The sequence below is a fragment of the Phascolarctos cinereus genome, unplaced genomic scaffold (assembly GCF_003287225.1).
Source record: "Phascolarctos cinereus isolate Bilbo 61053 unplaced genomic scaffold, phaCin_HiC Scaffold_4;HRSCAF=312, whole genome shotgun sequence".
In the NCBI taxonomy this organism is placed as follows: domain Eukaryota; kingdom Metazoa; phylum Chordata; class Mammalia; order Diprotodontia; family Phascolarctidae; genus Phascolarctos; species Phascolarctos cinereus.
In genome coordinates this window covers 135159166-135181629 of record NW_027555847.1, presented here as the reverse complement: position 1 = coordinate 135181629, position 22464 = coordinate 135159166, and the positions used below count along the sequence as shown (strand labels likewise).

General features: G+C 38.6%; 1 protein-coding gene across 3 annotated transcripts in view; it reads left to right on the top strand.

Annotated features, from left to right (window-relative positions):
- Window positions 1-22464, top strand: part of FAM234A (family with sequence similarity 234 member A) — a 61183-nt gene that overhangs the window by 13900 nt on the left and 24819 nt on the right. Inside the window, exons 1-2 of one of the 3 annotated variants that reach the window (XM_021006558.1) lie at window positions 5532-5609; window positions 21397-21684. In XM_021006558.1, the coding sequence (XP_020862217.1) occupies window positions 21423-21684 (262 nt within the window). In that variant the 5' untranslated portion in view covers window positions 5532-5609; window positions 21397-21422. Of the gene's footprint in view, window positions 1-5531; window positions 5610-8839; window positions 8860-21396; window positions 21685-22464 lie in introns of those variants that run through there. The other 2 variants (XM_021006559.1, XM_021006557.2) reach the window with 2 other exon arrangements.

The window sequence follows — 22464 nt, the reverse complement described above, 5'->3', positions numbered from 1 at the left end:
TGATAATTAGTAACCTTATGAGTACAGATGTCAAGAGATATTCTATGGAAAATAAACTTTCAGGAGAGATTTCTGATTGATAGTTATAAAATAGAGCAACAAATATATTTTGGTAATTCTTTTAAACCTTTGAAATGAAAAGCCTTTCAGCATTGTGTATTAATTTGTGAAAAGAGTGGCATGTGTTCAGCCTTAAAAGTTTCAATGACAGAGTAACCTCTTCAGGTGAAATCAAACCTTTGCTGGAATTTGACTTTAGCTTTTTTTCTGCAAATGTTTTCAGTAATCTTACAAGCGATACCACAGTTGAATACCTTTATCTCTTGTCCAAAAATGACAAAAAGGAAGTGACTGCAATAGGTGGTTTCAAATACCAAGTAACCATGTTTGAAATAGTGAAGGCCAGCTATCATGTGGCTTTTGGCTGTTACTTCAGTTGCTTTTCGAGTTATAGGGGGAGTGATGCCTTCTGTGCTTGGTCTCTGAAGAGTTAGTTTCTAACCAGGCAACTTTGTATTGAGTTGCTTATCATCTCCTCCCCTCCCTCACAGTACCCAGAGTCAGTCTCATGCTTATCACTTGGAGTTTTTGTGACAGTGTGAATCAGACTTCTGTGACTTGCCCAACCTCCTCACCCCTATAGTAAACTAGAAATGCCAGCAGACTCTGTGTTGCCCTCATACGGTGTATGGTGAATGCTTTTGTTTTTTTTAAATGGTTGTTGAATTAGTGGCAGCTTTTGACCAGATGCTAACCAGGGCCTTTACGTGCTGTACAATCAATCAACAGATATTTATTAAGTACTTACGATTTTATAATTTGCATGTCTGGGTTTTTTTGTTGTTGGGGTTTTTTAGGACGTCTTTGGACACAACCTTTCTCACCACTAGTCTATTTCTGTTCAGTGCTCCATGGCATCTGTATGGTATGCCTTTAGTACTTCCAATTTTGCCTCCTTTATAATCTGAGTCAATTTGCTTATTAACTGGCATATCTAATGCTTCTGGGGCTGAAATTTTCCCATCTAAGCCTTTTAGTATATAGACAGTGATTTATCTTAAAAAGCACCTGATTTCTTATCTGCAATTACTCTCCAGTTCTTTCATCATTAGGTTAGTATTATTCAAATGAAACAGCTTTTACATGATACTTTCTCTTTTAATAATATTTTCATTATCTATCTGTCAACCTCACAAGGTTGTTGAGATAAAAGCCTTCAGTCTTTGTTCTTTAATGCCTCTCTTGGCATAGGTAATTTAATTTATACTAATGCATCTTCAGATTGATGGTCGGTTTAGGCCACCAAACTCTTCAAGGCTGTCTTTAAGGAGAAATTAAGCATTCTTCATTTGTACCTTGTGTTGGGTATGGAAACATGAATGATACTGAGTGTGGAGGCCTTGAACGTCTTCCACCGAGAACATGAAGTTGTTGAGAGTCATAAACAGTTATGGAATTAATGAGCCACTTAATCTCTCCTCTGTTTTCTGTCAGGCAGTTTTTTGTTTTTGTTTTTGAATCTCCAATCTTACTGGGACAAAAGTCTTTGATCGCTAGTAATCTCTGAAACAAGCAAAGAAAATTGAGCAGGGTAATGTAGCTGTTGACTGATGGGAATTGTAATGCAGAACATTATTTTGCCATTTAGGTAGTAGGGCCCTTTAAGCCATGGAAAGCAAAAGTTGGTGCTTAATCTTGCCCCAGACCTCTTTCCTCCTAAATCCAAACAATAGTGAAATGTACTCTGGCATAGCTCGGCATAGCTCAGCATAGCCGGTACCTCCAACGCAAATGGATAAGAAAGCTTGCAATATAATTGCCTTAGATAATTAAGTTTATACCAGAGACCAGGACACCTGGTCTGGTTTGTGTGATCTCTGACCCGTAATGATGGGGTGCTTGGGTGCTTGTGCTTGTACTTGTGCCCCAGTTTCTCCCTAGTCTCAGAAACACTGTCTCTGACAACCACTCCCCAGCCCAAGGACACTGTGCCTAGCAGTTATTCATGCATGGGCCTCAGCATGACCCTTATCTCTCTCCCTGGTACAGCTACACAGAGCTGGGCTGCTCAGGCCCCAGCCCTCAGATCATGTCTCTGGAAGCCTCCCAATTCCTCAGTAAGTTCCTGTGTTGTGTTGTGAGAAAGCTTTCCCTTGCTGCAGAGCATTCTCTAATCAGGACAGAGGGAGAGGGGTGTCCTTGACCAGCCCAAGAACTCTTCCTCCTGCCAGACTCCAAAGATCCATCCCCCTCCCTGTCCGGTATATACTCCCTGTACTTTCCCATCCATAGCCCCCAAAGACACCTGCACCTTTGGATTACCTCATCAGTATTCCTGGCATTTCTTTCCCATGCTTTTTTCCATATAAACCCCACCTCGACCCCTGATTGGGGCTGCTTGATTTGGATGTGCATACCCCTGGCAGCTGTGTGCTAATAAAATCCACGTCTTAAATCACATCTGGGTCTCACTCGCTGATTTCTCAGTACAACAGGAATCACATGCTTGTGTTTGTTTTCTCTGTTGTCTTAAAGGTATGTGATGGGACATGCTAAGTGAATGTTTTCATATCCTGTTAGTGATAAATACTCTAATTTGAGCCATTTCTTCTTGATCTGGAAGCTTATATACATTGGCTTTTTATACAGTCCTCCTATAAGAAGCAGCATCACATGGAGGGAAAGCCACCACTTGGACACTTGGACTTGTAGAAAATTCTCTTGACTACTTTGTGGTTTTTTCAGTTCTCTTACAAAATTCCTGCAGCCCTCATTGTCCCTATTAACTGTGCATTGCCTGGTGTTGTTTACCAGTTCTCAGCAGTGTGTGCTAGCCACGGGTCTTGGCTCGATCACTGGTAGTACCTTTATCTGTGGTACTGTCAGCGAGTACCGTGGCCTGGGTTTCCATTTCCTCTGCTCTAAAGCGAGAGGTTTGGATTAGTGATCTACAGAGTCTCCCTAATAGCATCTGTCCCAACCCTGATATTCCACCATTTCTAGATTCTTGGTCTTGTCTCCCTTATGAAGCTGTAAGTTCCGTAAGGTCAGGGATGGTGTCGTGTGCATCTTTGGCAAGCATTTATTTTCTACTTAGTACTGGGCACAGAGGTTACACAAAAGATGCCTGATACTGAATTGAAAATTCTTTGGACCTAATTTTTGTAGTAGAGAGAGTGCTGGAGTTGGACTTGGAAACACCTGGCCCTGAACACTGAGACACTAGTTGTGTTGCTGAGTTCACTTAACTTCTCAGGGCCTCAGTTTCCCATCTGTAAAATGTAAGAATTAGTCTCATTTAAGGCTCCCAAGGTCTCTTTCAGCTCTAAATCTATGGTCCTTTGATATAAAAGTGAAGTATGATTTAAAAAATTTTATTAATGCACAGGATTTCAATACTTTGCTAATATATTTAAACATATATGTGTATATATATATATATATATATATGTTTAAATATATTAGCAAAGTATATATATATATAAAATGACCAGGACTGGACATAGACATAATTATGAACAAGGTAGAGCTATTTTAGGACCTATTCTGTCTTTTAAAGTTCTTTGTCCTCAAGTTGTTGTTCATTTGTTTCTGACTCTTCGTGACCTTTTTGGGATTTTCTTGGCAGAGATACTGGAGTGGTTGGCCATTGCCTTCTCCAGCTCATTTTACAGATCAGGAAGCTGAGGCAAACAAGATTAAGTGACTTGCCCAGGGTCACACAGTAGTGTGTTTCTGAGACTGGATTTGAGTTCAAGTCTTCTGGACTCCTGTGCTCTATCTCATGTGCTGTCTAGCTGCCCCTCCTCAAGTACCCAATACGATTAAGCCCAGGTCTTCTCTGAATGAGAAAATGCGGTAAGTTCATTCATATTAATGACTTAATGTACTGAGTGCTGTAATGAGTAGAATTGTTTAACTTGGAGTCATGAGAACTAGATGAAATCTTGTTCTTAACACTTACCAGTTAGATGGTCTTTAACAAGTCATTTAATCTCTTAGAACCTCAGTCTCCTCATTTGAAAAATGAGAATAATGGTACTTGTGCTGCAGACTTCACAAAGCGGTTTGTGAGGAAAGTACTTTGTAAATGAAAGTGAGTGTGACCTTGGGCAGGTCACTCTTGGGACCCCAGTTTCTTCATCTTTATAAGGAGGGGGTTGGACTAGTTGAGTTCTGTAGTGGTCCTCAATGTTGATTATGATGTCATTTTACTACCTTTCTCAAGAATATTTGTATTTTAAAAGCGGAGTAGTACGGAGAGAAAACCAATGCTTTTTTTCTTTTTTTTAAATTATATTTTGGTATGTTTTATGATATACCCGATATTAGCACAGGAGAGCATTTATTTTTATTTTTTTCCATTTAATTGTATTTTATTTTTTCCAATTACACATAAAGATAGTTTTCAACATTCTCTTTTATAAGATTTTGAATTTAAATTTTTTTTCTCCCTCACCCCTCCCCAAGATGGCATGCAATCTAACATAGGCTATACATGTACAATCATATTAAACGTATTTCCACATTTGTCATGTTGTGAAAGAAGAATCAGAACAAAAGGGAAAAACCACGAGAAAGGGGGAAAAAAAGAGAACAGTATGCTTCAATTTGCATTCAGACTCCATTGTTCTTTCTCTGGATGTGGATAGCATTTTCCATCATGAGTCTTTTGGAATTGTCTCAGATCCTTGTATTGCTGAGAAGAGCTAAGTCCATCAAAGTTGGTCATTGCACAGTGTTGCTGTTACTGTGTACAATGTTCTCCTGGTTCTGTTCACTTGAGTCAGCATCAGTTCATGCAAGTCTTTCCAGGTTTTTCTGAAATCTCAAAAGGAATAGGTAAGATTGCTAAGGAGGCAATTTGAAATATTAATATTTTTGAATTAGAAGCTTGTATGTTTTGTAGCAGCAAAATTGACTTCTGTTTTTATTCTGTCTGTATGTCTCAGTAAAATAAGATTCTGTGAGCGTAGACTTTTCCTGACTTAAGGGTTATTGACAGTAGTTTGCAGATTGTACTAGTCTAGAGTTCAAAGGTGTGGCCTGTGGGAGAATGTGCCTCTCAGGAAGCAGAACACCTCCCGCCCCCAAGATTGCTACAATTAGGGTAGAGTCCTGGTGGTACCATGCGGCTTCTCTTCTGTGCATTGAGAGCAGTTGAAGAAGAGTTCATTTACACTTCACGGTGCTGATTACAATTGAGCCAAACATAACCATGCCACAAGCTGGTGGGAGAAAAAGGAATATGATAGAAGCTGGCATTAAGTGTCCAAAGAACTTGCTGTGGCCTATTGTGAGAAAGAAAACCTAACCTGTTATTAACTTTGATGTAGACTCTCGATAGGAATTCTGCCACGTGGAGTTTCTGTGAAAGATATTAACAAATGGTTTATTCAGGCCTTACTGGCACTGTGTGCAGAGCATATAAAACTAGATATTTGGGTGTCGACACTAGTCAAATAAAATACAAACATCCTGCCTCTTTGAGTTTGCATTATGATAGCGATGCTTAGAACCTATAGCATCATGGAATGTGAGAAGGAGGAAGGTTCCCAAGAGACTGAATCCAAAAAAGGAAAAAGACTCAAAGCTGGATTTGCTAAAATGTAAGACCTAGATTTGACCTAGATCAGTTAAGATATGTTAAGTGATCTTGTTTATGACTGTATGAGGTTAAAAGAGTTTCTCTCTAGTTATCTAAATTATGAAACTAATTTCTGAATTTTAGAAGTTACAATTTTTTGTTTAATCAACTTCTTTCTCATTATAGAATCACATTTATATAATGTTTTCTTCATCATATATAGAGGAAACTTTCTAAATGAATTAGAATCTCAAATGTTAGTACCAGAGTTTTTAAAAAAATGACTGCCAATGTCATGAATCTTTTCTTAAATTGCAGATTTCTCTAATAGCACTTTTTTTGTAGTGAATTAAAAACAAAATAGATGCTTATCAATTTGGACATGATTAAACAAATTGTGGTACACGAACATAATGGAATAATACTTCATAATATGAATAATTTAGAAAAGCGTGGGAAATCATATATGAACTGATACAAAGTTAAGTAAATGGAATCAGGATTACTCAGTGTAAATGGTGAGGGGTCAGGACCCTGAATGCTGAGTAAGTGTAATGACCGAGGTTAGCCTCAGTGAAAAGATGAGAAAATGAGGCTTCCTCTCTCCCTCCTCGCCAAGATAGGAAGCCTGTCGAAGTAGAGATTTCAAACACGATTAGATACGGTTGATCTGACCCAGCAGCCTGCTGAACTACCTTTTTTCTCTCTTTAAAAAAAAATTCTTTGTTAGAGGCAATTCTTTGTGGGGTAAGGGATGAGTAAGGGAAACGTTTGGACATGAAGATAATATAGAAATAAGGGATTCATTACACATTTTAAAATTTTGAATTCAGCTTTTAATGTGATCAGTTTATTCAAAGGAACGGTGCTTCCTTCCCCTCTTCCCTGCCTCTCAAAAAGCAGCAAATGTTCTTGAGTTTAGGAATCAAAATTTGGGGGGGGTTTGGTTGTTGTTGGGTTTTTTTGAATCTTTGCCAAGTAATTGAGTTTGTTTCAAGGAGAATAAAATTTCACCGTGCACTTTTGAGCAAATTGTCCTGATTTTGACAAGCATTCCAGAATTTCAGACAGACCAAACATATGGTATAAGTAAAGAATGCTTCTATTTTCTGCTTGGGCTAGGGGCCATATCTTCATCTAGCTAACTGTATCCTAAAAGTCTTATTTTTTTTCTTTAGTGCTTTTTGGGGGGGGAGGGGGCGGTAGGCAGTGGGGTTAAGTAACTTGCCCAGGATCACAGCTAGTAAGTGTTATATGTTTGAGGACAGATTTGAACTCAGGTCCTCCTGAATCCAGGGCTGGTGCTCTATCCACTGCGCCACCTAGTTTCCCCTCTTTAGTACTCTTGATATAGGTCTCCTGCTTTGTTCTCCTATCAGCAGAAAATACTGGGGAGGTTAGTGAAGTGGTGGACTTTTTCTGAGTAAAATTTAGGAATTTGGCCTTTTAAATATAAGACTTGAACTCCTTGAATTTGAGGTGACTTTGTTACCTTAATGGTCTTTTTAAGAGCCAAGGATCACAGTTCTTAATATAAACAGCCACAAAAGAGATTATGTATGTAAAACAGCCTACAAGCTGTAAAGTTCTGTGTAAATGTAAGTTATAGATTCTTGACATCAGACCTTTTTTTGATAAATATTTACAATAAACATGCTTTCCCCATTTTTTCCCCTTTTAATTCTATAGGCTTTGATTTGCATTGTACTGAAGAGCTAAATCAGGTAAAAACCTGGGTTCAGATCCCACTTTCACATCTGGCTGTGTGACCCTGGGCAAGTTATCTGTCAGTGCTCAAGGCCAGTGGTGTCAAACTCAAAGAAAGGGATTCCCTACAGGTTGCATATTGTCTTAGAAAACCACAAATTAACATTGTGTTGCACTGTAATTTTATTTATTTTATTAAACGTTTCCCCGTTATATTTTAATCTGATTGTGGCTGCAGCCAGAAAGTTTTGGGGGGCACAAGCTGGACCCTTCTGCTCTAGATGGTTTTCTAACCCAGTTGCAGAGAAGGTTCTGGTAGCCTGCACAGTGGAGGGAGTTTGCTGACCTGACTTCCCTGTATCAGTGGAATCACAAGTCCAGTTCCTATCCCTGTAAATAAATCATTTTTTTTCTTTTGGCCTTCTTCCATTTATTTAATAAAAAGGTTCCACTTAGCACATTTTTTTCTTCTTTTTTTTTTTCCAGGAAGCATAGTGTAGTGAATACAGTGATAGACCTGGGAGTCATGAAGACCAGGGGTCAAATCCCACCTTCAAAATTTACTTTAATTTGATCCTGGACAAATCATTTCTCTTCTCAGAGCCTTAGTCTCTCATCTGTAAAATGAGGATTAAAAACCCTGTCACATCTACCTCACAGTTGGCTGTGAGGCTCAGCTGAAGCAATCTATAAGGCTAATTGTCATTATTGGAGAATAATTGTCATTACTGGATAATTTACAGCTTTACAACTTTGCTTCAATAATTTTATCAGAAAGATACATTTTAAAAATTCTTTCAGTTGTTAACTTGAACTTAATTTAAAAAAAAACAGTCTAAACGAAGTACTTTGTCTTAAATTAATATACCTATTGCTGTTGAGACATTTTCAGTCAGTCCAACTCTTCATCACCCCATTTGGAGTTTTCTTGGCAAAAATACTGCAGTAATTTGCCATTCCTTCTCCATCTCATTTTACAGATCAGGAAACTGAGGCAAACAGGATTAAGTGACTTGCCCCGGGTCACATAGCAAGTAATTGTCTGAAGCCAGATTTGAACTCAGGAAGATGAGTTTTCCTGACTCCAGGCCCTGTGCTCTATCCACCAGGCTACCTAACTGCCCTAATATACTTGTAGATTTTTTTAATCCAGCCTTCCCCTTTAACAAAGACAGGGACTTCACTTTGGAGATTACCTTGCTCCCATCTGGCATTTCTCCTTTCCTCCTTCCCCACCCTTCCTCACTGGTTCACTCTTGTGAACCATTTAGTGATTTGGCCAACACAATACTTTCAGAGTCTTCACAATAGTGGCAGCTGGCTTCTCTTAATTTTAGAGGTGTGATTTGTTTTAAGTACTGATCTTTTTTGCTAGCAGGGCCTCTCAGGTTTCATTAAGTGCATACTTTGCAAATTTTTCAAAAACTGTTTTTTACATAAAACAGCATACTTTGTTTTGCTAGGTATTGGGTTCATAGGCTTGTGATTTTAATTTTGTATGTATTATGTTCCAGTTTCTCTTCTGATCCCTTGAAGTCCACTGTGATCCTGATAATGGTTTCTTTGTGAGTAATTTCTGACTTTCCTCTGGAAGTCTGTAGTATCTCTATGTTGGAGTTTATAGTGTCTCTAAAAGTATAAGATCTTGGCTTTTTCCTTGTCTGAGTCCTGTGGATACTTTCTATTTTTACATCCTAACTTGTTCTAATTCTAGAAAGTTTTCTTTGAAAATTTCCTGGAGTATTGGCTTCATACTATTTTTGTTTTTTCTAAATTTTCTGATATTGCTGCATCTTGACTTTTCCTACCCTCCAAACTAGGATCAATCAGTTGATTATGCATGTTTAGATAATTTAGCATGGGGGGGGGTGTCTCTACTTCCTGTAGTTGGTCTTTCTTTGCTTTTATTTCTGTTTTCTGCTATAATCAGATCTATTGTGGGTTGATCCTGTCCTTTCAGTTTTTATATTACATTTCCATGTTGGTTCTTTTCTTTACTCCCAGATTTTAAAAAGCATCTATTAATGTTAACTTGTATTTTTTTTTTTACTTAAAGCTTTTATTTGGCCTTATTGGTATCAAAGGGCACATTTAGTGAAGTTAAAGACTTGGCGATACATGGCCTTGTTTGTTTTTCCATTTGTGCTATTTCTGGTATTTTATCTGATTCTGTCTCTTGATAGTATTGTTTAATTGAATCATCACTTTTCTTTCACTTAAGTAATTTTCTGACTTATTTTTATTTTCTTGTGTCCTCAAGCTTTTTTTTCCTTTGGTATTTCTCTTTGTTGTTTTTTAAGGAGTCAGTGAGGAGCATGATTTTCTTCAAACCTCTCACTGTGCAATATCTGAACTGACCAGCCACCTAGCTCATAGAATCATAAATCCAAAGCAGAAAGTAGACCTCCAACCCCGTAATTTTACAAAGAAACTAAACCACTATGAGGTTTTAGTGAGTTGCCCAAGGTCATGAATAAGTCATTTCAGAAGTGAAATTTGAGCCTGGATACTCTCACTCCATAGCCAGTGTTAGAAACAGTAAGGAAGCTAATTGGACTGTTCTGTAGAATGCAGGAAAGGGATAATGTTTTACTAAGGTCGAAAAAAGCTGGATGGGGGCTAGAATGTGAAAAACTTTAGAAGTTAAACATAGAAGCTTATGTTTGATATCTCAGAAGCAATAGCAAACTTTGAAGTTTATTGAGTAGAGGAGTAAAATGGTCAGATTGATACCATAGGAAAATAATTTTGACATCTTTGAGTAGGATGCACGCAGCTCAGAAGAGCAATGAGAGGACATTCCTATCTACAGAGAGAGGGTGGGAAGTATATAAATGTTGCAGTTGCATGTTTTCAAACCTTTTCCAGTGTTTTGATCAGTTATACTGATTTTTTTCCCCTCTTTTCCTTTTCTTTTTTTAAAATATTATTTGTTATATGGGCTGGCTCCCTGGAAAAGGAGAGATAACATAAAAAACAAGACATCATAAAAACCAATTTTTTTTAGAAAAGGGAAGGAGAAAAAAAAGAGTATTAGTACAATACTATTTAGTACAGATAGTCCAGATAAGAGGTGATGAGGGCCTTGACTAAGGTGGCAGCCATGAAAATAGATTAACATAAGATATTCTGGTGTCTGGGAAAGGGGTTATGAGTTCAAGTAAGGAAGTATACTTTGAACTGCATAGCATTTTTTGTCGTAAATCCTTCAGAATTATTTTGTATCATTGTATTGCTGAGAATAGTTAAGTCCTTCACGGTTGATAATTATACAACATTGTACAATGTTCCCCTCGTTCTGCTGACTTCTGTTTTGTATCAGTTCATGTAAATCTTTCCAGGCTTTTTTGAAAGCATCCTGCTTATCATTTCTTATAGCAAAATAGTATTCCGTCACAATCGTGTACCACAACTTGTTCAGCTATTCCCCAGTTGATGGGCATCCCCTCTATTTCCAATTCTTTGCTACCACAAAAAGATGCTATGCATATTTTCATACATAAAAATCTTTTTTTTTTAAATCTCTTTGGGATACAGACCTAGTAGTGGCATTGCTGGGTCAAAAGGTATACACAGTTTTATAGCCCATTGGGCATAGTTCCAAATTGCTCTCCAGAATAAGTGGATCAGTTTACAACTCCACCAATGCATTAATGTCCCAATTTTCCCACATCCCCTCCAATGTTTGTAATTTTCCTTTTCTTTCATATTAGCCAATCTGATGGGTGTGGGATGGTACTTCAGAGTTGTTTTAATTTGTATGTCTCTAATTAATAGGGATTTAGAACTAGCTGATATAATTAAAGAGGTTAGGTGTAGTAAAAGTAGAAAACCTATTTTTTAAAAATTTCCCAACAAGATTTATGGTGTGGCATCTTCTTTCATGAAATTTCACATTGAAAATTAATAAAATTTTATTTTAGTTTCTGTTTTTTGGGGGGTTTTTGTTTTGTTTTGGGGGGGGCAATTGGGGTTAAGTGACTTGTCCAGGGTCACACAGCTAGTAAGTCAAGTGTTTGGTCTGAGGCCGCATTTGAACTCAGGTCCTCCTGACTTCAGGGACGGTGCTTTATCCACTACTTTAGTTTATTTATAATATCAAAGTGTTACAAGGTTTTGAAAATGGCTTGGGCCAACGTTGTATTGGGCTAGCTTTGGAAAAAATTATTTTGTCAGTTACATTTCTTTCCTGATAACCCCTAAGGAAAGAAGATGTTGATGAGACAGGCTTTCTTTTTCCCGCATTTTTCTTCCCAAATTATAAACTCCAAGGTCTTCTGGTTCATTATGGAGTAATGAAGATCTCACATCTTGGGAACTCAGAAAGTTGAAAAAGTTTCCTAAACTGTGGATGTGACTGTGTTCCCTTCCCATCTACCCAGTCTTCAGTCGGTAAACTCCAGTGACTTCCTGTTACTTCTAGGATCTGACGTAGACTCATCTTTTGACATTTAAAGCTTCTCACAACCTAGCGCCTTCTTACCTTTCCAGTCTTCTCATACACTCTACAGTTCAGCCCAACTGGCCTCCTTGCATTCTTCCTACCTGACTCTCCATCTCCTTGTCTTTGCACTGTCTGTCTCTCAAACCAGAAATGCTTTCTCCTGCCTTCTGACTTTCTTCATTTAAAGCTTGACTCAAACACCATCTTCTACAAGAAACCTTTCCTGGTTCCTCCAGCTGCTGGTGCTTTCCCCTCTAAGGTTACCTTGTATCTACTTTGTTTTTGTTTTTTAATTTTAAACTTAAATGCTAAAACTTAAATACGCAATAAGAAAAGAAAAAAAGCATTACCATATGCACAGCAGAAAGTAAGAAGATTCAAAATATACAGCAATAAATTTCCATTTCAAGAAAGCCTATATAATAAATACTACACATTGTGTTCAGACCTGTCCATCGTTTCTTTGCTTCCATGTGAGTTTTCTTTTGTCCTCTGCTGTGCACTTTTTTTGGTGGGGGGGGCATTGGGGATTAAGTCGCACAGCTAGCTAGTAAGTGTCTGATGCCATATTTGAACTCAGGTCCTCCTGACTCCCAGGCTGGTGCTCTATCCACTGCGCCACCTAGCTGCCCCTGTGCTATGCACCTTTTACTTTGTTCTTTTTTCCCTTCCCCTTCCCCCCCAGAAGAAGGCTGCAGTTAAGCCTGGATATATACATACATCCATCCATACATATATATACATACACACACATACACACACACACACACACACAGAGACATACATACACAGACATATATATGTACATGTATATGCACAAACATATATATTGAATCTACTTTGTATGTATCTTGTATATACTTATATGTGCAAATGTTTTCTCCTCTTAGAATGTAAACTTCTTGAGGGCAGGAACTCTTTGTTTTGTCTTTGTATCTTGAATACATGATAGAGAATAGCTTTTAAAAATGCTTAATTACAGTGTTCAAATGAGTATTTTCAAGCCAATTACAGGGTTACAGTGAGTCAGTGTTGTTTGCTTCCTCTCTCCCCTAATTTCCCAGATAGTCAGTCATCAATCCATAGCTTGGTCTTGGAATGTGTAGAGAGTGCTTCCTTCCTGTTTTTCTATTTCCATCTCCGTCTAATAGATGCAGCTGGGCTGCATTATTCAAATTACCTCAGAGCTATTTCAGGAAAGATCCTCATAAATGAGGCCAAGGGAAAGAGGATATTTTGTAGTGCCTGCTACATCTCCTTTCTCTCTTAGCTTCCATGATGTTGTTCTCTCCTGGTTCAGCTCCTACATGTCTGACCATTCTTTCTTTGGTTTCTTTTGCCAGTACTTCATCTTCATGCTGGCCACCAGATGTGAGCATCCTCTAAAGCTCTGTATAGTTTTTCTCCTGATCTCCTCCACTTCTGTCACTTTAGTTATTACTCCAAAAATCTGTATATCCAACTCATGTACTCCCTCGAATAGCATTTCACATTTCCAGCTGCCTATTGAACATCTGACCCTTTGCCCCTTAAATTCAACATATCTAAACTGTAATTCACCATATTCTCCAAAACCTAACTCCTCCTTAACCTCTCTGTTTCTAATGGCACCAGTCTTCCTAATCGCCCAGACTAGAAATTTGAGAGCCATAGGATCATAGATTTAGAGCTTAGATCTAGTCCAACTCATTTTACAGATGAGGAAAAAAGGTCCATAGAGGTGCAGTGACTGTGTTATACAAGAGAGTAAGGATGGCATATCTGATATTTGAATTCATGCCTTAGGACTCCAAATCAAATTCGCTCTCTTTTGTAGACCACATTGCCTCCTTTTCAACTTTTTGCTGCAAAGTTGCCAAGCCCTCTTCAAATTCTCTCATACTGGCACCAGTATCTTTCTGACCTATCAGGTCGTCATAGCTCAGGCCTTCTCTTCTCCTAAGCTATTGTAATACTCTCCTAACTGGTCATCCTGCCTCCTGTCTCTCCCCTTTCTAATCCTCCTGATAAAAAGTTCTTAATTCACGATTCCTGCTATATCATTCCTCTGCTGAAAAACCTTTAGTAGTTTATAGGTTAATATTTAGATGTCTTCATCTGGTAGTTAAAATCCTCCATGGCCTAATTATTTCCCATTGCTGCCCTTCATATAACCTATGTTCCAGCTAAACTAGACTCTAGCTGTACTCGGGCCTTGTCCAGCACTCTCCCACCTTTGCTGTTAGCACAATCTATTCTCTACTAAGATTGTTCATTCTGTATCTCCCCTGTTGCAGTCTTTTTCTTTCTCCTAGGCCATTGTCTTCCCCAAAGCCTTCCTTGATTTTACCTTCACCCCTAACCTTCCAGCTGAAAGTGTTCTCTTCGAATTTTCTTGGAATACTTTGCATCCTGCTTTGGACTTCAGGGACATTATACCTTGAATCATGTGTACATGTCATTCCTCCTTTTGACTGTAACTTTTTAAGAACTGGGAAGGGACAGTGTTGCTTTCCATGCTTTGTATTTTTAGTACACTACCTTGCACACATACATAAGTGCCAATCAATGTCAAGTTGAATTGAACTGTTTATGTGCTACAGGAAGGGTATATCTGGATGTTCCTCAAGGATAATGTATGAAATGCACATTTGTCTTCCTTTCACTCCATTTTGAAAAGACTCCCTTTCTCAAAAAATTTGCTATTTTTCATAATTCAGACGTTCCCTAGATCCCTGCCTTTTTGTAAGCACTGACCTCCAGAGACCCTCCAACGGCCACCCTGTTTTGGAGCACTGTCGGTGGTTTTTTCCTAGGTCGCTTTTTCCTGGACCGTCTTGCTGAGTTGTCTCTTTAGATGTCAGATTGGAGGAGTTAATGAGGCCTCTGTACCTGTGTAGGGGGATTCACTTTTTACTTTCCTCTCATTCATTTAATTCACTTTGGTATAATCAGAAGTATTCCACAGAATCTCAGAGGGGACTTCGAAGGCCACTTTCATCAACTTGTACCTCATAAGAATCTGTGCTGTGACCTACCTGAGGAATCCTCTAGGGCAGGGGAATCCACTGCCTCCCATAGCAGCTCATTCTTCTTGTGGACAGCACTAATTGTCAGATTTTTCCTTACACATATCAAGTCTATGGTTGCCTCCCTGCAACTTTTTTCCACTATTCCTAGCTTTGTCCACTAAGGCCAAGCAGAATAAATCTGTCCTCTTCCAATGTTACAGATGCTTCAAATACTTGAAGACAGCAATGCTGTCTCTCTCAATCTTTTCTTCTTTAGGCTAAACGTTTCTAGTTTCTTCAGCCAGTCAACCCTTTTGTGTTGTGACGTGAGGTCTTTTACCTCCCTCCTTGCCTTCCCCTGAATACTCATCAGCTGTGTCAGCGTTCTTTCTAAAATACGATGCGCAATATCCAAACACAGTATTGTAGATGTGATCTGACCAGGACAGAGTACAGCAATACTATCGTCTTTGTATTTCTGGTAGACGCCTTCTCTCTATTAATGAAGACCAAGATTATGTTAGTTTTCACAGCTGCCATATCAAACTATTAACTCATAAAGTTCACTAAAAATCTCAGTTCTTTCCCACCCACTCCTCCAGATCTGTTTCAGCAAACAAAGAAGGACTTTCTCCCATTTTGTACTTAGAGGTTGTTTGGGTTTTTTTTTTTTGAAAGTATAAAACTTTACACTTACCCCTGTTGAATTTGATCTTAGACACAGAAAGGGCATGGATGGGTTGAGATTGTTTCACTGGAGAAAGTATTTATATCAATGACATTCCATATTCATTTAAGCAGATCTATCCTAATTTGAGCCCATCGAAATATTTTTTCATCCTGCCTGTTCCTTTGTGTCACTTGCAAATTTTATAATTATGCCATCTCTTCTTCTATCCAAATAAGTGATAAAAATGTCAAATAGCACAGGGCCAAGCATAGGTACTTTGGACATTCCATTGGAGATCTCCTTTTAAGTTGACCTTGAGGGGATTAGGACAGCAAGTGGTTAATTGTGGGAACTGAGGGAACTACACTGACTACATCTTGTGACCGAATTCTGGAGCTGGCTTTGTTTCTATTTGGTCATGGGTCTAGTCCAATTTCTGTTTTGTGAGAAAACATTCAATTCTGGGAATGGGGAGAAAACCATATTGCATTGTTTGAACCTAGTTCTGGGTTGCTGGGAAACTTGACCACCTCTGTCTGCTGTGTAGAGACTCTTAACCAAGGTGCCTAGGTTATGCTGACCAGAAACGCAGTCAGATTCAAAGACTGATGCAAAGATTTTTCTTACAGTTGTACATCTCAAGCAGTCCGTGTCTTATCTGAAAACTGGCCCTGTGCTGATCAGTCAGCCATTATTTCCATGTTCCCTTGATTGTTTACAGAAACTTGGGGAGAGTAGGAATTCTTTTTCTGAATTCAGGGAATTGTACCTGTTCACTCTCCTCCTCCCAACTTGGAAAGTCCCTATTTCCTTCAATTAATATTGTTTTCTTTTGATTAATTGTTAATTTATAAAAGTTTATCTCCCCCTATATTCAAGGTCCAGGCCTAAGCTGAGGAGGTCTGGTTCTGGTTTGTTAGGCGACTGGAACACATTGCTTAATAAATCAAAATGTTCCGAAGGTCGAACTTTTTTTCCCCTCAGTCATGTCATCTTTCACCCGCCACAATATCAAATGATTAAGTACTGGACTTTGGGTCTTGCTGTTGAAAAACTTCCATCTCCACCTAATTTTACATAATATTTTCTAGGCCACATTTCTCTACTTTTTCTGTCCAGATAGGATGAAAAACTTCTCAGATGTTTTACCAAAATATAGATAAACTGTATTTATGGTATAGTCCCTTGGTTTAGGGGAGTCTGTTGAAAGAAATCTAGGAATATGGTCAAAAAAGGAACTAGTATTGTTGTGGTATGAGAGGTTGAGACACCTCAAAGACTGGAGTACAGGACAGTGTTGTCTGGAATGAATTCACAGACTCAAGCATTCTTTAAGTCAAGTTGGCAAAAAGTTTATCGTTATGCTTTTTAGCAGGCAAGGATTCTTTTTTTTTTCTCAGACGTAACCATTTATTTAACAATTAGGCCAAATAAATTCCATAGATATTAATGTTAAAGCAAAAGGCATAATCACAATACACATGTCACGCTCCCTTAATACATACCATAATCTGCTATTAAATGTACATGAAGAAACAGTTTTCAAATGTCCACATTCAGATGGACAGTTTTGAGACTGAAAATGCCCTGTGCATAATTTTTTAATGCTACAGCACCTCACCTGAGAGGTGGTGAAAACTAAATACACATTAGAGGAATTTCAGAAAAGCAGATAGACATGGGAGTCAAACACATGGGCTTAGAGTAAAGCACAACTTTGGATTTCAGTTCACCCTCATCACTCCTCATCTTCTCCATAGGAACATAGCATTTTTATAAGCCCTTTCAATTAACCCTCATCCTTTAAAGGGAGTTTAGAAAACCTCAGGTTTTAATAGTATTATCCTTCTGTTTACACCAGAAGGACTGCAAAATTTAATCAAACTGTCTCTAGCCAATTATTCAGTCAAACGGTTGCTGCCTCGTCCAGTCAGAACAGGCCTCCCAGCCACCAACTTGAGGTTGACTCTTTAAGCTTGTTGACGTGGCGCAGGCAAGGATTCTTAAGGAACCTGCGAGAGACTGAGGAAGGAGCTAGGGTTTATATGGGAAAGGAATGCCAGAGATACTGATCAGGTAATCTAAAGGTCCAGGTGTCTTTGGGAGCTATAGATGGGAAAGTACAGGGAGTATACCAGATAGGGAGGGAGATGACAGAGGTATGGATCTTGGGAATCTGGCAGGAGGAAGAGTCACTGGGCCAGCCAAGAACAAAACTCCTTGGGCCAGACAAGATACCCCCTCTCTCTGTCCTGATTAGAGAATGCTTTGCAACAAGGGAAAGTTTTCTCACAAGACAGGAGCTTCCTAAGTAATTGGGAGGCTTCCAGAGCATGATCTTAGGGCTAGGGGCAGCCCAGCGCTCTCTTACCCAGCTTTGTGTAACTGCACCGGGGACAGAGGTAAGTGTTTTGCTGAGGCCCATTCATGAGTAATTGCTAGGCATAATGTCCTTGGGCTGGGGGAAAACTGTCAGAGAAAGTTTCTGAGACTAGAGAGAAATTGAAGTCCAAGCACAAGCACCCAAGTACCCCATCAGTATTATTTTAGGATGGTCTGTTCTTGATGAAACTCTGCTGCCTTATCATGATAACCACTTCTCTTTTCAGATATTCACTAACCATCTCCATCTTTTTAGTAATATGCTCCAGAATTTTGCCAGGAATCAAATTCAGTTTCACTGGCCTATAGTTAGGAAATTCTCTCTTTCCCCCAGAATTCTGTAGCTCATATTTTAATAGTATAAAGTATATGATTCAGTTAGGCATGGGGGAGTCAAAGACAAAAATGAAAAGTCCCTGCCCTCAAGGAGCTTATATTCTGGGGGAAGCAGGGAAATAACTTATGCAGATAAGTAAATGCAAAATAGTATATACAAAGTAAATGTAAAGGCAGCATATTTGGGAGATAAGGAAAGGCCTCTGTCAGAAAGTATTTGAGCTTTCTGTAAAGGGGGAAGGTAAGGATTCCCAGGTACAAAGGCGGGTGAGAAGCATTGTACATACTGAGGATGGTACGTAGGCTGATTGAACACGTGTACTTAAAGCTGTTAGGCTTGATTCCAGTTCTCTTTGGATCTGCTTCACCAAGAGCTTTCCCTGGTGCCATCACACTAGTGCCTCTTCCACCCCATTTCCTGTTCCATAAACTCATATGTTGTTATGAAACCTTAATTCCAGAGAATAAAAGAGGAAGGCCAAATTTGTTTTTTGTTCATAAATTTCTTGGTTTCTCACATCGTACATACACCACAAAACTCCCAGTTAATCCTCTATAAAGTACAATCTTGGGAAACGTATTAGGCAAAACAGCACATGAGAGTGATTGCTGCTGATCAAACCTTTCATTTGAATGGTTTACCATTCCTTGAAGTGTACACATCCCTTTCAGCTTTAATGTCTGGGTGACGATATAATCCATTTTTATAGGAATATAGATTCAGAAGTGGAGAGACCTTTAGATGCCATCAAGTCCAACCTCTTCATTTTACAGGAATCTGGGGCACTGAATTTGAACACAGATCTTCTCGATTCTCCAAGTCCAGAGCTCTGTCTGCTCCCCTCTACCTCTTTGATCTGAATTTTGTTGCTATGTAAGGTTGTATTAATTTATCTAGTTGTAGACGTTGTATATATTCTTTTTTGTTTGTATGTTTTGGGGGTTTTTTTGGTGAGGCAGTTGGGGTTAAGTGACTTGCCCAGAGTTACATAGCTAGTGAGTGTTATGTGTTTGAGGTCAGATTTGAACTCAGGTCCTCCTGACTCCAGGGCAGGTGCTCTATCCACTCTGCCACCTAGATGCCCCACCCACCCAAATTGTATATATTCTTTTGGATATGCTTTCTTTATTCTACATCATTTTAAACAAATGTTTCTATCATTCTGTTAGTTCATAATATCAATTCTTTATAGTATGACATTTCATTACATTCAGATGCCATTTCCCAGTCTTTGGGCACTCACACTTTATTTCCAACTGTTTGATTATGTGTATGGCGCTATGAATTTTTTTTCTTCTTTTAAATAACATATAATGATGCTGTTTGTTTTTGTATCATAGTCATTTTTAGGGAGGAAGAAATCCCTTCCCTGCTACATTGAACCCTCCATTGTGACAAAGAAAAACAATTTAACAAAAACATACATTACAGGGACTTAGTCTGACAGTGTATGTAACATTCTATCTACCCCAGTACTCTCTCTTCTCCTTTTTCTCCCAACACTCCATTATAAGGAAGAAGGTGTATGTTTTTGTATAGATGAGATTTTTCTTAATGTCAGTGACCTTTTTGGGATATAAGCCCAGTAATAGGATCACTAGGTTAAAGTTACAACTTTGTAACTTTTTTTGCGTAATTCTGAATTGTTTTCTAAAAATAATTTAGATTAATTCACAGCTCCACCATTGGTGAATCAATATGAAAATCCCAACCATACATTTTATTTTTAGGTTTGCTGCCTGGATTCTTTATGTGCAAGAAGACACACTGCATGGTCGTTTTCCCAAAACTTGACTTGTTTTAAACTTGTGAACTTTATTAAGGAATTTGTTCTTGGGTTTTTGTTACTGTTTTCAGTAATGGTAAATCTGGTAGATGGAGCATTGTACTTGGAGTAAAAGACCTGTGTTCAAGGTCTAATTGCCATTTACTAGTATGATCTTGTAGTTAGCTTCTCTGAGCTTTGGTTTCCTCTTTTTTAAAGGGGAAATACTTGCAGCCTACTTCCCTTGTCCTGAGAATCACAACATAAAAGACTATCTTAAGTTTTGGGGTACCTAATAGAGAATGGAGAGATGCTTACTAAATGTAATTAGATGTATCTTCTCCGTATCACTCCAGTTACAGTAGTCTGAGATACAAGAAAGTGAAATGAGCGACATTTAGTGAAAGCTGTAGAGAAGCCAATTTTGACTTAATATTAAGAAAATTCCAAATAGAGCCACCCAAAAGTTTTGGAATAAGCTGCTTCATAGATTTCTGGGCTGTGTTACTGGAAGTCTTTAGACAGAGTCTGGCTGACAGCTTGTCAACGATGATATAAAAGGGGATTTCTGTCTGGGTACCGTTTGTACTGTGAAGTACCTTTCAATTCCGAACTTCTCCAAAATAAGATAACATATATATAAAATGCTTTACAACTCTTAATTTGTTTTGTTATTGTTTAGTCATTTCAGTTGTGTCCAACTCTTTGTGACCTCATTTGCAGTTTTCTTGGCAGAGATACTGCAATGATTTGCCATTTCCTTCTCCAGCTCATTTTACAGATGAGAAAACTGAAGCAAACAGGGTTAAGTGACTTGCTCAGGGTCACACAGCTAGTGTCTGAGGCCGTATTTTTAAACTAAGGTCTTGCTGACTCCTGGTCCTGTGCTGTAACCACTGTGCTACCTAGATGCCCTTACAACTGTAAAGGGCTATATAAAGATGAACCACTGCTATTCTCTCTCTTCCTTGACTCCTACCTTGCACATTGGCATCCCCTGCTTCTTAAGCTTAAAAATTTTGGTTCTCTCAAATATCAGATGAACTTTGTTTCATTTCCTCTCCCTTTCTTAGAAATTTTGGGTAGATGGGCCTAGGGGTTTTTGGATAACTCCTTCCCTCCCATCCCCATACTAGGTGTATGTGCCAAGACAATGAGACTAGAATTACTTTGTTATTATTTAGACTCTAGGTGGGTTTGTGTCTTTTGTTTTTTAATTTTGTAGGGTTTGCTCAATCTGTTGAATAGGACAGAAGTGTCTTAATGATAACAGAGGGCTTTTTAGAGCCCCTGGTTCAATTCCAGTCTTTGCATCATTTCAAATCAGTATTAAAACCTTTTAGATGGAACCTTGTAGGACTTGCCCTTTCAACTCATACCTTTGATCTCATGGATCTAAGACAAGGGCTTTGTCCCTAAATGGGCCCAAATCTTAGTAACCCAAAAGGTTATATGCTAAGCCCTTTGTTGGTTGATAATATAGCTAATTCTGATTTATTAATGGTCATGACCAGGAGTGGAGCTGTATAATGCCTACACGATGGACAAAGAGTTAGAAGCTGAGATCCACCCATTGAAGCCTGATGACAGAAAGCCTCGGGGGAATTCGGAAAGCCAAACTGAAAAGGATGGTTCCTTTAAAAAAGCATCTCATCATTCCCGGTTTGCCCAGTGCCGCACAGTCGTTTTTTTCTTTTTGTTATTTACCTGCCTCTTTGTGGTATTCATCATTTCATTCATCATCCCATGTCCAGATCGGCCTATATCACAAAAAATGTGGGAAATAAATTATAACACAGCAGGTAAGTCGGCTATAAGTATGTTCATTTTCGCCTTGTTCTGCCTTCCACTGGACTTTACTATGAAGAGTTCAGGCTTTTTTCTGTGTAGGAATGAATGGCCCAGAACATGGGTCCTAAACAGTTACTACTGCTTCCTTGTAGTTGAACGAAGCTGTAAAAAAAAAAAAAGGCTGTTACAAGGAAGAAATGAGAAATAATCACCTCACTCCCAGATTTAACTGACCTGCTGTCCATTTTGTAAATAGCCAGGTGTTAAAGTGAATACAGTTGGCCTCACAAATTTACTCATAAATGGGCTAGTAGACATGAAGCCTGCCATAAAAAATATGAACAATTGACCAATGTGGAAATATGTTTAATAGGATTGTACATACATAGCCTATGTCAGATTGCATGCTGCCTTGGGGAAGGAGGGGGAAAAATTTAGAACTCAAAATCTTATCAAAGTGAATGTTGAAAACTAAAAATTAATTAATTGGGGAAAAAAAGTGATTCCTGGTAAATTTTGTTTTACAAACTGTTTGACCAAGGTGCCATCAATAGCCCTTAATCTGCAAGTATAGAGAGCATAACCAACACTCTTCTCCTCCCTCACTGAAACTGGAAGCTTCCAGCTTCCTTAAATTGACTATTAAATACAGTGACTGAGTCAGTCTTTTCAGGACATTCCATTTCTTTCATAATGCTCAGGAAAACAGAAGCATGTGGTACTATTTGAGTGGATATGAATTTGAATAATTCTGAGAATGCTTCTTTGTGCTCAGTCTTGAGAGGGCCTCT